Source organism: Monosiga brevicollis, genomic scaffold (genome assembly GCF_000002865.3).
Source record: "Monosiga brevicollis MX1 MONBRscaffold_24 genomic scaffold, whole genome shotgun sequence".
In the NCBI taxonomy this organism is placed as follows: Eukaryota; class Choanoflagellata; order Craspedida; family Salpingoecidae; genus Monosiga; species Monosiga brevicollis.
The window spans coordinates 1-720 of NW_001865061.1; the positions used below are offsets into that span (position 1 = coordinate 1).

The window sequence follows — 720 nt, forward strand, 5'->3', positions numbered from 1 at the left end:
CTAACCCTAACCCTAACCCTAACCCTAACCCTAACCCTAACCCTAACCCTAACCCTAACCCTAACCCTAACCCTAACCCTAACCCTAACCCTAACCCTAACCCTAACCCTAACCCTAACCCTAACCCTAACCCTAACCCTAACCCTAACCCTAACCCTAACCCTAACCCTAACCCTAACCCTAACCCTAACCCTAACCCTAACCCTAACCCTAACCCTAACCCTAACCCTAACCCTAACCCTAACCCTAACCCTAACCCTAACCCTAACCCTAACCCTAACCCTAACCCTAACCCTAACCCTAACCCTAACCCTAACCCTAACCCTAACCCTAACCCTAACCCTAACCCTAACCCTAACCCTAACCCTAACCCTAACCCTAACCCTAACCCTAACCCTAACCCTAACCCTAGCGTGGTGGCCCCGCAGAAGCATTTGCGAGGGCGTAGAGGCGTTGTTGTTGGCGGACATTACTTTGTTTGTGTTTTGAAGACGGAGGTGATGCCTTGAGTGGATCTTCGCTGCGGACTTTCGCCAGTGGGAACGCGCGACAGGCCGGTGGTATGTACGATCGCTCACAGATGGTGTGCACTCGCGTGTGTTGATGATTGCTTCACGATGACACGCACCAGGCAGAATCAAACGCTTTGATGGCCTTGGCCGAAGTGGCCGAGCAGTTTCGAGCAGAAGTGGCCGAGCACTGTTGAGGAAGAAGAAAAAA

At 52.1% G+C, this 720-nt stretch overlaps 1 protein-coding gene across 1 annotated transcript; it reads left to right on the top strand.

Moving 5' to 3' along the window:
* MONBRDRAFT_28112 (uncharacterized protein) lies at positions 1 to 706 on the top strand (the record flags this gene model as incomplete). The annotated part of the gene is made up of 3 exons (XM_001748531.1): positions 1 to 416; positions 538 to 583; positions 632 to 706. Coding segments are annotated over 3 exons (537 nt in total), but the record flags the coding sequence as incomplete, so codon positions are not given.
* Positions 707 to 720: the final 14 nt, after the last annotated feature.